Source organism: Genypterus blacodes, unplaced genomic scaffold, assembly GCF_046128005.1.
Source record: "Genypterus blacodes isolate CSIRO-AG114 ecotype Tasmania unplaced genomic scaffold, CSIRO-AGI_Gbla_v1 ptg000106l_1, whole genome shotgun sequence".
NCBI lineage: Eukaryota > Metazoa > Chordata > Actinopteri > Ophidiiformes > Ophidiidae > Genypterus > Genypterus blacodes.
This window is the reverse complement of record NW_027466910.1, coordinates 1,004,354-1,017,030: the sequence shown is the minus strand read 5'-3', so window position 1 is coordinate 1,017,030 and position 12,677 is coordinate 1,004,354. Positions and strand designations below refer to the sequence as shown.

The window sequence follows — 12,677 nt, the reverse complement described above, 5'->3', positions numbered from 1 at the left end:
GAGACATGACATCCATTCATGTGGAACTCCTACGTGACCAAATGCAATCGGCCACAGCGACACTGAAGCACAGGAGCATTACATAATGCTGCAGAAACAGATATGCTGCGTGTGTTTAAAGTAATAATAACTCATCTGCAGCGTTTGAGGTCTTTCAACTCACACGGTGAAATGAGTTCAGCAGAAAATGATGCATAGGAGAGAAACCGTTGACTCCTCTGCCTTCCTCACCTTCCTCACCTTCTTCCTCTTCCTCGCTCAGGTATGTGCAGTACTTCAGCGGTCTGCTCTCTGGACACATCAAGATCAACAACAAGCCTCTGTTCCTTCACCACGTCATCATGCACGGCATCCCCAGCTTCGAGGCAAAAGGAGGTAACGCTCAGGCACGCAAACGCACCGGGGGAACGTTTCACAGACGCTCCCCATCTTTCTGATCCATTTGTCTTCATCCTTTTCCAGGTTGTCGTCCTTTTCTCAAAATCTACCAGGCCATGCAGCCCGTCTACACATCTGGGATCTAGTAAGTCTTCACTCCGCTGCTTTTACAGGATCTCAGGGATCGCGAGCTTTTAATGGCTCAATAATAAAACCATGATTTTGCTTTATAGCCTCTCCCCTAACGCCCCTGTCCCCCTGTACACACACACACAAACACACACATCACCTCTCCTGCCTGTTTGCCCCGGTGTGCTCGCCCCCAGCTGCTTTAGATCCGACAACCCCGTGTTGTGTTATGTGTTGCCAGAGAGCCAATGAAACGGCCGAGCAGGCATGTGTGTGGACGCCTGGGGGTCTTCCTGCCAGAGGACCCCACAAGATCCCACAAGCAGACAGGAAACAATTGATTCAATGGATTTTAGTCGGGGTTTGGGAGGTAAACATGGCAGAGGAGAGGAGGAGGAGGAGGAGGAGCAGTTAGACGATGACAGCAGTTTAGCCAATGTCAAGAATTCGGATTCAATGCAGGGAAAACTTCACTCTGAAACATCACAGCCTGGTGGCCTCACACACTTTAAAAGCGTACGTGTGAATTAAGCGTGACACATTAAGAGCACATGCCTCTTCCAGACCGCCGTCCCCTCTAAACCCTAAATCACATTTCTTCCCCGCTTTCTCTCACATGCTCCCTATTAGCACGTCTCCATGCTTTGATCACACTCTCACACTCTCACACTCTCACACACTCACACTCCCACAATCATGTTAGACACTAATTCCTCCAAAATCTGCGCAGGTCGGTCGTGGCAAATCGCTGTCATGGCCACTTGTTAAAGCAAATGAGGGATAGTTGTTGGATGATTTCACCCAGAGATCGCCTGTGAGGTTGTTGTTGACGTTGTACGTGTTGTACTTTGATCGTTCTCAGCTGAATTCATGGAGGTCTTGAGGCCTGTTAACGGAAATGTTGTGTTTCCTTTGCAGTAACGTTCAGGGGGACAGCCAGACGAGCATCTGCATCACCATCGAGCCCGGGCTTCTTCTGAAAGGTGACATCCTGGTAAGCATGAGCAGCAGACCTTCCAGGGAAGTGCTCTGATTCTCACAGTTTAGTAGGAATGAGGGAATCCTGTTGTTGGTTCTTTCCCAGTGTTTACTGCATGTATACAGTGTTTGTGCTGCAGCAGTTTATAGCATCCAAACACGGAATAAAGAGCACCATAAAAGCCTGGGGGAAGACGCTGGCGTGGGTCCTACGCCTCAGTTTATAGACGCTCATTAGTACTCAGTGAGTTCGCTGGAAAATCTGATGTCCAAGTGGCAGCGAGCTTTTACATTTTGGTTCTTTTGTAAAATCTATTTGCATCCGGACGGAAACCTCACCCATGTAGTACTTTGCAACACTTAAGAGTATTGTTGCAAGTAGTTCCAGTAGCCATAATGATACACACACAAAAATGTCCTGAAAGTCCTTATTTAGTGAGACGGATTTCAGAGAGGCACTTCCTGTATTTGATGCTTCTGTTTTGGCCCCAAAGCTGAGCCGACATCTCATCCTTTATTAATGAGCAGCTAATGGATTCTGTTCAATGCCTCAGCTGATGCTTGGTACCATTCACAGTGTGATTTGTGGCATTAATGGTCATGGAAGTGATGTTGGTCGCCATGGCGCCTGCTGCTGCTGCATTCAGGGCTGGGATGAAGAAAGATATTATTTCTTTAAGTTGACCATTGTAGTATTAGTTGAAATCCTTTTTACAGCCTGATAGGAATCCTTAAATGTCTCTGTAGCGCCCCCTACTGGTGCAATTTGATTCCACTGTCAATCATGTAACAGTAAAAGTAACAGATACTTCAATACACAATTTAAGTCCAATTCACGTTCAAACATCTGTGAACACACACATTCCTTATGAATTACATCACCATAAACAAGTGAACACTGTGTACACAACGTTTACATCAGAGGTGATCCAAGCATTAACTGTGCAGCGAAGCAGAGAGGTGTGTTTGCCGTGTGAGAGTGATTGATTCCGAGTGTTGCGTTCCAAAGGCAGGACATGAGCTTCAAATGAATGTTTTTGTTCTCCAACTTGGCCGGGTGGCGTTGTTTTTCTCGTGTAATGAAGCCCTCAGTGGGAGGTACAGCGTATCCCAGAGAGCCACAGGACTTTTTCCCTTTTTCTCTTCCTAAATCCTAGATGTTTTTGTTTATATTTGGGGAATCTCATAAATCTTGGTCTCGTTTGCTTCCCTGCAAGAACAGCAGATAGATGAATGGAGGGAAACTCACACGGACATCAGTCTGAATTGTATGAAAGTAACTTTAACAGGAGCAACATGGATGGAATTCGAAGTAAAGTATTGAATACCTTTTTATTGGAGTACGTGAGAGTATTTCAGACTTATTGCCACAGTCTGTTGGCGGCGTGTTTAGGTTGAAGGTAAATGTGACGTCCTCGTAAAGAACGGACGGGTCCCGGCCGCCCATCAGGGGAGAGAGAGAAGATTTTCCGGTGTTGAGTTTTAGTGGCGCTGTTAAAGCTCCTGTGTTGATACAGAGACACTTTGGATAATAACGTGTGTGTGTGTGTGTGTGTGTGTGTGTGTGTGTGTGTGTGTGTGTGTGTGTGTGTGTGTGTGTGTGTGTGTGTGTGTGTGTGTGTGTGTGTGAGAATCAGGCTATACATTAATAGGGCTATACATTTAAAAAGCCCTAAATGCCTTTTCTGCCTATGCGCCAGTTTGGTTAAAGGACGAGCAATGAATCAACACGGCTCTTCTCTGGCTCCTGTTCCACAAAGATCATTTCATGTTGTGTTCACTTCATATAGAAACTATTTTCCCCATAATGTAATCTTTGTTCTGTCATATACGCTGAATATTCATGTTTCATTTGTGCCTCAGTTGTTCTCTCGCGGTTGTGTGCAGATAATAACTCTTCTTCTCTCTTGTTCTCCTCTCCAGCTGAAGTGCTATCACAAGCGTTACCGCAGCCCGTCCAGAGACGTCATATTCAGGGTCCAGTTTCACACATGCGCCGTTCACGACTTGGGGATCATGTTTGGGAAAGATGAGCTGGATGAAACGTTTAAAGGTGAGACGTACGGCAGGCAGGCAGGCAGGCAGCAGAGTCTCCAGTGTGTCCACAGAGAATCTTACCACATAAACTCCTTATTTTACAAATTCTACATGGTGTTGTGCTTGTAAATTATTCATTTGCAAGTTAAATCTTTCATTAAATGTGTAATGAGTCAGTTTAACCACTTAAGTCTGGTGGAAAATTACTCCTGCAAATCCAACCTTTATTGCTAAATTATAGTTGTTTACCTCTGCTGCTGTTTACAGCTCTGCCGCTCTGTCTGTGCGGTCTGTGACGCTCTATTTCGGGGTAAGGGGCTTTACAGAGGCAGGACGGCGCCCCCTCTGTTTAAAGCCTGTAACTGTGTCTATGTGCCCTGTGCCACAGCACCACTCAGTGGACAGTCGGGGCTATGGCATTTAGTTCGTGCAACCTGGAAGTCCTATTAATCATGTGTTTGTTTGTGTTAATTCTCTGATCGTCTGTTTCTTCTTAATCTTTTGTTTCCCTCGTACAGACGACAGGTTTCCAGAATACGGAAAAGTGGAGTTTATATTCTCCTTTGGACCAGAGAAAATAAATGGTAATAACAGTTTAAAGGTGGTTAACACACATTATAAACTCAATTATTGATTCTGAATCGACTGCTTAGACACTTAAGTAAACGGCAACTAAATTAGTCAAAACCTCCAGAGGATATTTGTGTTCACTTCCTCTTCCTCTTCCTCCTCCTGGCTCAGGTATGGATCACCTGGAGAACGGGCCGAGCGTATCCGTCGACTACAACACCCAAGATCCCCTGATCCGCTGGGACTCCTACGAAAACTTCAACCAGGGTTGCGAGGACACAACAGACGGTGAGCACAAGTTCAATAACAGACTGCTCCCCGTTTTGTGGATGTGTGTGTCTGTGTGTGGGTCGATTACGATCTTACAGCAGAAAGATGTGTTTGACTTGCTCTTCCTGAATGAGCCTGACCGGGTGTGGACCCTCTGACCCTCACAGTCATAACTCTGTTTTGGTAGCACACACAGGGAAATTGAAAATTACACGCTCAAGAATCACACACACGAGCGGCCGCATACACACACACACCCACACAAAGATAGCTGAGCCGCTGTCTCCGCCCCCTCGTGTGCTGTAAAGTTAACAAGGTGTTAATTACTCTCCTTCTCCACAGTCACTAACAGCCGCTAATGACACCACTCAATTACGCCTCAATCCCACTGCAGTTACACCCAGGCTGAGGGCCAGAACAGCAAACACACCTCCACCATCAGCTCATTCATCAATCTGGGATTCATGTTTAGTGACATAGAGTAAAAAAGGAGTCAGGACCTCTGAGGTGAAAGGTCAACTCAAATTAAATTAACAGTGGCTGTAAATGTGAGTGTGAAAATGCAATTTAAAGTGAGTGAGAGGAGTTAGGGAAGGCTATTTTAATCTCGTTCTCACACACACGCACACACACAGCCTGTCACCGTGCTGACCTGTGTCACAGAGGTCTTTGTGTCCTCTGAGTGTCAGCCTGTCTCCCTTTAAAGAGCTTCACACACATTCACCTCCAACTTAACAGGACTGAACTGAGATCCACTCCTGAAGTTCACACATTAAAAGTGAAGTAGTAAGTTGTTAGTGATTAAGTGTTCAGCTGTGGTTGTTGGTTTGAGTTTCATGTCATAGAAATCTATATGACAGCAATCTGAATGCAGCGATGTGCAGAAACATCAAATCAAGTCAAGATGTCAAAAGGTCAAGCCAGGTTTTCACGCTGCTCTCCGCTGCAAACAGTAAATAAAGTGTTGAGTGTGAGCCGAGGCTTCGCTCCCCTCTGAATTCATCTGTGGTGAAATCCTGGGACCGCAGGGAGCCCAGAAGTCCTGTGGGACCTGATGGACATTCCTGGGCCCGGCCACAGGCTCGGCTGCCTGCTCAGGGAGCGCCGGTCACTCTGACCAAAGTGCTACTTCCTGTGCCACCCAAAAAAGGAAGCAATGCCACGCCCTGAGAGAATCTGTTGTTCCAGGGGGGTCTGAACCATGTGGGGACCCTCTGTGTGTGTGTGTAGGCCTTAAAGTGGGACCATCAAAGCCACTGAAAGCTCGATTTGAAGTTATACGTTTATTTAGATACTAATATGTCAGTTGTTGCCTTTCCTGTCATAACTTCTGGGTTCCCTTTGTCATCATTTTTGCATGATGTCGCCCCATAAGGCCGAGAGGCTGAGCGTGGATGTTTCATAGAGATACAGTGCAGGGAAATGAAAGGAACGCCAGCGGCCGAGCAAAATAGATTTTACAAGGCGTTGCCGTCATTATAGCATAACACGGCTCTGTGAGGAAACCACCAGATGAGTTTAGCTTTTATTGTGGCGTGCATAACTTCTGTGCTGTAGAAGAAATAACAACAGGGATCATCTGTAAGCTTCTAATCTAAGGCGGCAGATATCTCCAGAATGTTCCAACCTACTAAACACAAATGGACTGAAGAAGATGAAGAAGATGATGGAAGCTTGTATCCAGGGTAGTGACACAAAATGGCACACACACTTTTCTCTTAAATGTATTTAATGTCCTCCATTTTCCCCCTGAATGCTCTCTTTGGTCTCCCAAACTGTCAGAAGGTCAGAGGTCACCTGGCTACCTTTTATCGCTGCTCATAAAGTGTGTATCCTCACACTTGGGGGCCGCTTGAAATAGGCCTCGCTAAAATAGAATAGGTATAAGTCTCATCTCATTCTGTTCCAGCGGAGGTGAGGCTTCTGTGTGTGTGTGCGCGTGTGTGCGCGCGTTTGTGTGTGTGTGTGTGTGTGTGTGTGTGTGTGTGTGGTTTCATGCTTGTGTTGGTGTGTAAGTTATCTCAGCCTATCCCAGTCCAGACAGGCTCATGTTGCCTTCTGTCCTGACGGTGATACTACGGTAAAGGCTGCATTTAACCTTCATGGAATTGTACACTTATAGTTCCACACACACACACACACACACACACACACACACACACACACACACACACACACACACACACAGAGTCATGTATGAAAGATAAACATGAGCAAACCCACATGAACAAACATGTAACCACAAACACACGCAGACACAAGCTCTTATTCAGCTACTTGAGCTTTGGAGTGTTCGATAAGACTTCAAACCCGGGCCTGTAGAAGCCTTTGTGCAGTGACTTTACTCTGACACACACACACACACACACACATTCTGAGCGTGCACAGGGAGCGTGATTGTGGCTACAGGCATGTGAAGAGCTGCACCACCTCTCAGGGGAAGATGGCAGCGTTTCCAGGAAACGGGAGCGCTGGCGTTTCCACTGTAATTAAATGCGTTGAGCGGCTCCACGCTCGTTAGTCAGCGCTGAAAAGAAAATTAGCTCCTCAGACCGAGTCGCTTCAAGCGCCGGCCCAGGAGAAAGGAGGATCGTCACAAGAGTTGAGATATAAAAAGGTTTTATGGTTGGTGGGAGTTTAAATTCCTTCTCTGAGTTAAAGTGGCGGTGACAAATGAAGTTTCTGTCCTCTTAGCTTATGGATGTGTTGCATGAAGCCTCAGATTAGAGTCCATGTGAGTCTTTGGGATCGATGTTGTGTAACAGCTGGCTGTGTGGTCGTTTGGTTTGACGTTGGGGCTTCATTTTGATCATTCCTTCAAAACAGATGCAGCTGCTGTGGGTCTGTTTCATCACAGGGAGTTTAATGATTTTAGCAACAAACAACAACAACAACTTACAACACTGAGGGTGCACAAGCCAGCGTCCTCTCCATACAAATAGTAGATCACAGTAGATCTCTTTGTTTCCTCTGGTTTGATTTGTTTGGACAGGTTAGGTCCTGGTGACGCTCAGCTGTGTCCTGGCAGCTCTCACCTCTGCGTGTTATCATCCGATCTGTATTTCATCTCTGAGCCCCACAGCGCGGCTGCAAAACCAATGCTGTCAATTCTTTGGCCGGTTGTTCCCATTCGTACCCACGGAGATTAAAGCCACACGCTCAGAGCTCTTTTAAGTGGTTTAGATCTCTGCCGACCTGTCACCTCATGGCCCAGGGACATTGAATGGATATAGGCGGCCGTTCGGCAAAGTGACGGCACCTCGTCCTGTTGTTTACCACGATGGATTCAGCCTGCCAAACCCCACCACTGCATTACTGGGATAACTGGGAGGATATGAGATAAAGAGAGAGAGAGAGAGAGGGGGGGGGGAGAGGAATGAGAGATTTAGAGGTCTGTCTTACATTTTCACACCAAGGTGATCCAGTCCTGATTTAGTTGCTCACACGTGGCTCATATTGAAGATTGAAGAGAGCTTGTGAGCAGTAAAACAAACACAAACACAGAACCTTATATTCTTAGTTCTGATGGACTAATGCAGCTGTCAGATTGGGGGGAAAACCAACAGCAATGGCTCGTCTCCTGGCGCTCATTTCAGTATTGCGTCTCTGTCGTGGTTCTGAGCTTTTGTCGGGCCCGTTCAGTCTCAGATTGTCCCGTCGCACCACCACAGCTAGTCTCTCCCTCTGCGAGGAGACGGAGGAGTTAAAGTCTCAAACTGTGAAGCTCCCTTTGTGCGCAGGGTCACGGGAGGAGGAGTGACAGAGAATGTCAGTGTGGGTTTGAGCTTTGCTACGCTCAGCACAGAGACGGGACTCGCTCAGAGACACACGCTTCAGTTCTGTCTCTGGCCCGTTCCTCCTGGATTTGGCGCCAAGTCGCCGAGGTCGTCGGTTTTCCCGGCGAAGCGTTCAGCCGTGAAGCTTCTGCTGCTGGAGAGAAAAGTTGCCACACACGCTGAGCAGCAGACGTCTGTGACATGTGAGTAATGTGCTGAGGGCTGTAGATGATGAACTTGATCTTCACTTCATCTGGTCATGTGTTCAATTACTTATTGACATCCGGTTGTTTGTTATCCTGAGTGCCTTGGTACGTTCACTGCTTCAGTCAGGCTACAAAAGCTTCAATTCAATGTTTTCCAAATCCTTTTATCCAATATCAAGAAAAGCTGTGTATGGCTTTGTTTGTGGTTATCAGTTTAATGGGATTTACACGTTCTATGAAGTGGCGCCGTGGAATCATTCATTACCAAAACAACTGGATTAAAGTGCAGTGTGATGTCACTAAGTTACAGTTGAAGTTAGTGTAAGTTACAGTGTATCTGTTTGCACACTGTCGTCGTTGAAGCGTCAATAAATCAGATCTGCAAAAACGATTCATGTTGGAGCAAAAATTTAACAAGCTTGCGTTCTCATGCTGGGAGTTCTGGTCTTTAGTAGCTGGTAAAGCTACTGCCATGTTTTTGTTTTGCGTTCTGCACAGTGGATGGAAAGGGGAGGAGTCACCTTGGCCATTTCCTCACCTGGTTCATGTCCTCTCCTAAGCCCATATAGCAACAATCTGCCAATGAAAGATTCCTGTCGATTCCTGTCATCCATCAACTCTGAATTTAGTCGATCATAACAAAAATCAGATTATGTGCAGGGAGGCATAACAGAGCCTTCAGTCAGAGGGAGAGAGGATCTATAGATTGAACCTAAGAAACACTTTATGTTCTTACAGCAGGAATTTGTTTTGAACCACCGAAGTCAAATTTAGGTCTGCGTTTGTGTCGTCTGCTGAGCGGTAAACAGGAGGGTGGGGTCGCACGTGTTACATAATCCTGCTGTTGATACACAAGTGAGTGACATCACTGCTGAGACCTTCTGAATCTCAAGTGAAGAAATATCAAGAACCCTGTAGGACTGATTCAAGAACCAGATGTAGCAGTGAAGCATTACTGCTCCAATCCAAACTGATGCAAAGTGATTTATAAATGCAACTAAATTAGAAAACTGGCAGTCGAGAGTCCTGGATGATTCCTGATTAATGATCATTCAGCTGAAGCTAATTTGCACATCTTGCTCTCTCTCTCTCGCACTCTTAGGACCAAAAATAAAGATCTTGATCTCAAATTTGCCCTTAAACTAATCACGTTCTTACTTGTTCACATTTATGTCACGGGGGAAGATCTGTTTGTGTGGCAGTGACGCTGGTGTGGAGTCGCTCTCGGCCCTGTAGCATGAACTTCTTTCCCCCTGAAGGTTAAACCTGTAAGCGGTGTTTCTTTGAGTTCTCCAACACTGACACTGATCATCCCTTCGGCACACGATGGCGTGATCTCATCTGAACACGATGTTCCTTGCCGAGGTGGCTAAGTGAAATGCAACGATGTGTCTGGTGCTTTGTGGAGAAGCTTGGAGAGGCTTTAGGCCCATCGGAGAGGGTTCGGGCCTGTTGGAGAGGCTTTGGGCCGATGATTCAGCTTTGACTCTCTTTTTATGCTGCTCACATTGCGCAACGGGCAGAGACAGAAAAATGAAAGCCCTTTTGGAAAAGGTCGCGTCAGAATATGAGGAGAGAACAAGCGGCTTGTGTTTAGCAGTGTCCTGGTTTTGGAAGCTGGCCGCGGGGGCACAGGGACAGGGGGTTCCGCTGGAGGACAACTACTGTGGGCAAGTTTGAGTCCATGATAGTTTTGGCTCAGTTTCAGCCATTAGCCTACACTTATATCTGGGACCTAACTGGAAGAAATGCTTGATTCTTCCTCAGTTCTTTCCTGAGTGAAAGAAGTGTTAGAGAGTTATCCTCAGCTCCTAACGTGTGGGAATAAATGGGTGACTTGTGACGTCTTCCTGGTTACAGCTTTGCTCCAGTTCCAGTTCAGACAGTCCAGCTCTCTGTCTCTCTCTCTGTCTTTCTGTCTGTCTTTGTCTCTGTCTTGCTCTCTAGTCGTCTGTACTCAGCTGACCTGGCTTAAAATGCCAAGCAAAGTCAAGATGGAGTTAATGAGAATCAGTTTCCACAAGTGTTCTTTGTATTTTTATTAGGGCAAACTACAGAAACCATGCTATCTTGACCAAGGGCGTTGCTTAGCTAGATTAGCAAGATTTTCCAAGCTAGCCAACTAACTCCCATACATGTGGCTAGCTAGCTAACGCGAAAGAATGAAGTGGTGAGGACAGAGACAGAGACAGACAAACTTTGAGTTGGCCAGACCATTTCTTATTGCCGTGTCCTTGGCTGTGATTGTAACTGCTCACGACATGAAAGCGCTGCCGGTGAGGATTTGTTAACAATGGGATTTCACCGTCTGGCCGCACAGGTGACCTCATGCTTGAAGTGGTTTGCACAGACACTTGTTCTCTTTTTTTTCTCTCATCTCATGCTGTCTCCTTTTGTTTCTCTCTCTCTCCCTATCTCTTTCTCTCTCTCTCTCTCTCTCTCTCTCTCTCTCTCTCTCTCTCTCTCTGTGTTTTTGGCCTCCCTCAGCTGAACGGCAGCGTAACTGCGCTTGCACTTGGCAGACTTTGGAAAACCCTGAGAAAACAAGGTGGAGAAAACAAGAAAGAGGACAAAGATTCTTAAAGAGTCTTGCACTTTATTAGGCACCACTGTCTTGTTTTGGGGTGTTATTGGCCCTGGGCGTCTCTCTGCATGGGTCACTTGGCTGGCTGAATAGACCGGCTCTGAGCCAAGGGGCGGATGGACACGGGGGATGAGTTTTACAAGGGAAAGAGACTCGGTTCTTGCATGCAGGGGAACTAGTTTGGGCTCCGCTGGGAACTGTGGCCTCTCCTTCACTGTTCTTACTTTTGTCCTAAAGAGAGCTCTATTCATACCCCAGTCTCTCCAGGCCTTTCAAACTCCAATCCACTACACTTCAATAGAAAAGGGCCTGAAAAAGCACTGTTATGTTATGTTTCCAGGGCCATATTCCTCTTTTGTGCACCTTCATCTGGGTTAATCCTGTAGAGGAGAGTCTCTACTCGATGCACTCAAATGATCCTGAATGTCCAGTGGCACGGCGGTGCTGGTCAAGAGGAAGAACCGTTTAGCAGGGTGTTGATCAGAATGGGAGTTGACTAAGAGTTTCTTTGAGGTGGATCTGCATTAACTATCAAGGCTTGGGGGGAAAATGATGTGGTTTGTAAAGCTTCTCTGGCTCTGTGTAGTCAATCCAAGCCACATTTGCCTCCATCAAAGCTTCTCCTCACCTGCAGTCCTTTACATGGCAGCCAGCTCATCAGACGTTCTCCTCGTTTGGCCCTTAACATTCTTTTCCTCAAGTAACTCTGCCGCTAATGGCCGCTGATGGCTTTTCCTGAGACACGACATCGTCCAGAATGAAACATAACGCTGTGTGTACAGACTGTGCTGGCTGAGATGCACGGTGTGGGAATGCCTGAGTGTCTGTGTGTGTGTGTCAATTTTACATGTGTTGACAGGAGTTGATATTGATTGGTGCATTAGTTGGAGAGCAGGTGCCAATACATACATTCATACATTTAAATTGGACGCGTTCTTCTTTTTGTTGAACATGAAGTGGTGAAGTGTCAAACTCATCTACAGACATGGGATCTGACCTGAAAGCCTGTGTTTCTATTGGTTCATTAACTCTATAGCATGTTTATGTCATTGTAATTGGAGGCTTAAAAGAGGCAATACCTGGCCTGTTTTCACTCAGTGTACACAGACGTGCTACAGTAAGTAAGAACAGAAGTGGAATTGTTTTTTTTGCATATTAAAGCAAGTTCATAATTTTTAAAGTAGATCACTATAGGAGAATAAGTCTACAGAAATCTATATGTTGTCTTTAATATAGGATGAACGTGTATTCATCAGAACTTTGAAGGTGAAGGTGACCTTCTCTGTATTGACACCAATGATTGTCTTTTTCTTGCTTCAAGTCGTCCACCATCGTCATGTCCTTTGTTTCTTCTTTGGTAGCAACTTTGCACTCACACACACATCGATCCAACTCTATCGTTGATGTATATTTAATGAACTGCAGGGAAAGTGTGCATTAAGTGAAAAAGTTCCTGTACTTACATCTGACTAAGTGTTTCAGGCCGATGGGTATTGACTTCAGCTAAACTTCTCTGCTGCTGTTGTTGCTTCTTAGCTAACGTCCTCAGAAGACCTCACATTGATTTTGCATTCTACTTGGATGATTTATTTATTTTTAATTATGCAAAAATGCTGCAAATTGAATATTATAATGTTTGTGGTTTGAATTAAGCACTTTTTTATTTTACTTTTTCACACCTCACAATGATCCAGTGTATAAATGATCACATACACGTCATCCTCTGCTATAGATGAGCCTAAAAGCTGT

The 12,677-nt window shown here is 45.8% G+C and overlaps 1 protein-coding gene across 8 annotated transcripts in view; it reads left to right on the top strand.

Annotated features, from left to right (window-relative positions):
* The window catches only part of tns1b (tensin 1b), a 123,020-nt gene that overhangs the window by 88,027 nt on the left and 22,316 nt on the right, over window positions 1–12,677 (top strand). For 6 of the 8 annotated variants that reach the window (XM_076160495.1, XM_076160492.1, XM_076160494.1 and 3 more), the window contains 6 exons: window positions 263–375; window positions 463–523; window positions 1,426–1,501; window positions 3,409–3,538; window positions 4,041–4,107; window positions 4,259–4,380. In XM_076160495.1, the coding sequence (XP_076016610.1) occupies window positions 263–375; window positions 463–523; window positions 1,426–1,501; window positions 3,409–3,538; window positions 4,041–4,107; window positions 4,259–4,380 (569 nt within the window). The remainder of the gene's footprint in view (window positions 1–262; window positions 376–462; window positions 524–1,425; window positions 1,502–3,408; window positions 3,539–4,040; window positions 4,108–4,258; window positions 4,381–12,677) is intronic. The other 2 variants (XM_076160493.1, XM_076160499.1) reach the window with 1 other exon arrangement.